The 2,500-nt window shown below is 36.4% G+C and overlaps 1 protein-coding gene across 1 annotated transcript in view; it reads left to right on the top strand.

Moving 5' to 3' along the window:
• Positions 1-2,500, top strand: part of snx29 (sorting nexin 29) — a 200,233-nt gene that overhangs the window by 128,242 nt on the left and 69,491 nt on the right. The window contains 1 exon segment of the mRNA XM_034200403.1: positions 246-327. Within this exon segment, the coding sequence (XP_034056294.1) occupies positions 246-327 (82 nt within the window).

Raw genomic sequence — 2,500 nt, 5'->3', positions numbered from 1 at the left:
TTGCATATTGCAAAAGTTACCTCTAAACCATGTAAAACATCTGTTCTCTCTGCATAATTATGTCTAGAAGTTCTTCTTTCTCACCTGTGAACAAAACACTGTCTGATTTCTCACATCATCCGTTCTCCTCTGATCATGACCACATTAGATTTTGAAGAGTTTTACCAGAGTGAGCTTTGATTTGCTGTCGCTGTCCAAGCACATGATGACAGTAGTGAGGACTGTTTGTTGTTTGTTTCACTCAGGGCTCATCGGGCTCTCATCAACGTTTGGATCCCTTCTGTGTTCCTGCAGGGCCGCGCTGCAAACGCCTACCACGTCTACCAGGTACACTCAGACGCTTTAACGTACTCTAATATCCTCTGTTCACCGGGAGAAAACAAGTAAACATTGCTCTACTCCACATTTAGTTATACTTGCTAATGATCAGAGATGGCAAAGTACACACATCCTTTCCTCAAGTAGAAGTACAGATACTCGTGTTTAAAGATACTCTGGTGAAAGTAGAAGTACTGACTAAACTTCTTTACTCAAGTGAAAGTAAAGAGGCTTTGAAATGTACTTCAGTAAAAAGTACCCATAACTAGCAGCTGTTTTAAAGAGTACCTGACCTCCCTTTATATTAATAGAACAATAATGTCATTGTTAGCTAATGAATGTTTCCATGCTGAACAACGGCAACATGACAACGTTTCCATTGGTCCCTCTTCTTTAGAGAAGACCAGGAAATGATGGATACACGGATCGTGTTCAAATCAATAGGCACGCAATGACTCTAAAGAATAATGATCACGCATCAAACACACATTCAGACTAAAGGAACCAGCTGTTTGGAGAATGAGAGAAGTAGAAAGTACAGGTATTTGAGTTCAACATGTAAGAAGTAGAAAGTACAGGTATTTGAGTTCAACATGTAAGAAGTAGAAAGTACAGGTATTTGGGTTCAACATGTGAGAAGTAGAAAGTACAGGTATTTGAGTTCAACATGGAAGAAGCAGAAAGTACAGGTATTTGTGTTCAACATGTGAGAAGTAGAAAGTACAGGTATTTGTGTTCAACATGTAAGAAGTAGAAAGTACAGGTATTTGTGTTCAACATGTAAGAAGTAGAAAGTACAGGTATTTGAGTTCAACATGTGAGAAGTAGAAAGTACAGGTATTTGAGTTTCAACATGTAAGAAGTAGAAAAGTACAGGTATTTGTGTTCAACATGTAAGAAGTAGAAAGTACAGGTATTTGAGTTCAACATGTAAGAAGTAGAAAGTACAGGTATTTGAGTTCAACATGTAAGAAGTAGAAAGTACAGGTATTTGGGTTCAACATGGAAGAAGTAGAAAGTACAGGTATTTGGTTTCAACATGTAAGAAGTAGAAAGTACAGGTATTTGTGTTCAACATGTGAGAAGTAGAAAGTACAGGTATTTGAGTTCAACATGTAAGAAGTAGAAAGTACAGGTATTTGGGTTCAACATGTAAGAAGTAGAAAGTACAGGTATTTGAGTTCAACATGTAAGAAGTAGAAAGTACAGGTATTTGGGTTCAACATGTAAGAAGTAGAAAGTACAGGTATTTGGGTTCAACATGGAAGAAGTAGAAAGTACAGGTATTTGGGTTCAACATGTGAGAAGTAGAAAGTACAGGTATTTGAGTTCAACATGTAAGAAGTAGAAAGTACAGGTATTTGAGTTCAACATGTAAGAAGTAGAAAGTACAGGTATTTGGGTTCAACATGTAAGAAGTAGAAAGTACAGGTATTTGAGTTCAACATGTAAGAAGTAGAAAGTACAGGTATTTGAGTTCAACATGTAAGAAGTAGAAAGTACAGGTATTTGTGTTCAACATGTAAGAAGTAGAAAGTACAGGTATTTGGGTTCAACATGTGAGAAGTAGAGAAAGTACAGGTATTTGTGTTCAACATGTGAGAAGTAGAAAGTACAGGTATTTGAGTTCAACATGTAAGAAGTAGAAAGTACAGGTATTTGGGTTCAACATGTGAGAAGTAGAAAGTTCAGGTATTTGAGTTCAACATGTGAGAAGTAGAAAGTACAGGTATTTGGGTTCAACATGTAAGAAGTAGAAAGTACAGGTATTTGAGTTCAACATGTAAGAAGTAGAAAGTACAGGTATTGTGTTCAACATGTAAGAAGTAGAAAGTACAGGTATTTGGGTTCAACATGTAAGAAGTAGAAAGTTCAGGTATTTGAGTTCAACATGTGAGAAGTAGAAAGTACAGGTATTTGGGTTCAACATGTAAGAAGTAGAAAGTACAGGTATTTGGGTTCAACATGTAAGAAGTAGAAAGTACAGGTATTTGAGTTCAACATGTAAGAAGTAGAAAGTACAGGTATTTGGGTTCAACATGTGAGAAGTAGAAAGTACAGGTATTTGGGTTCAACATGTAAGAAGTAGAAAGTACAGGTATTTGAGTTCAACATGTAAGAAGTAGAAAGTACAGGTATTTGTGTTCAACATGTAAGAAGTAGAAAGTACAGGTATTTGGGT

This window comes from Gymnodraco acuticeps, unplaced genomic scaffold (assembly GCF_902827175.1).
Source record: "Gymnodraco acuticeps unplaced genomic scaffold, fGymAcu1.1, whole genome shotgun sequence".
NCBI lineage: Eukaryota > Metazoa > Chordata > Actinopteri > Perciformes > Bathydraconidae > Gymnodraco > Gymnodraco acuticeps.
This window is presented reverse-complemented; position numbering and strand designations above follow the sequence as displayed.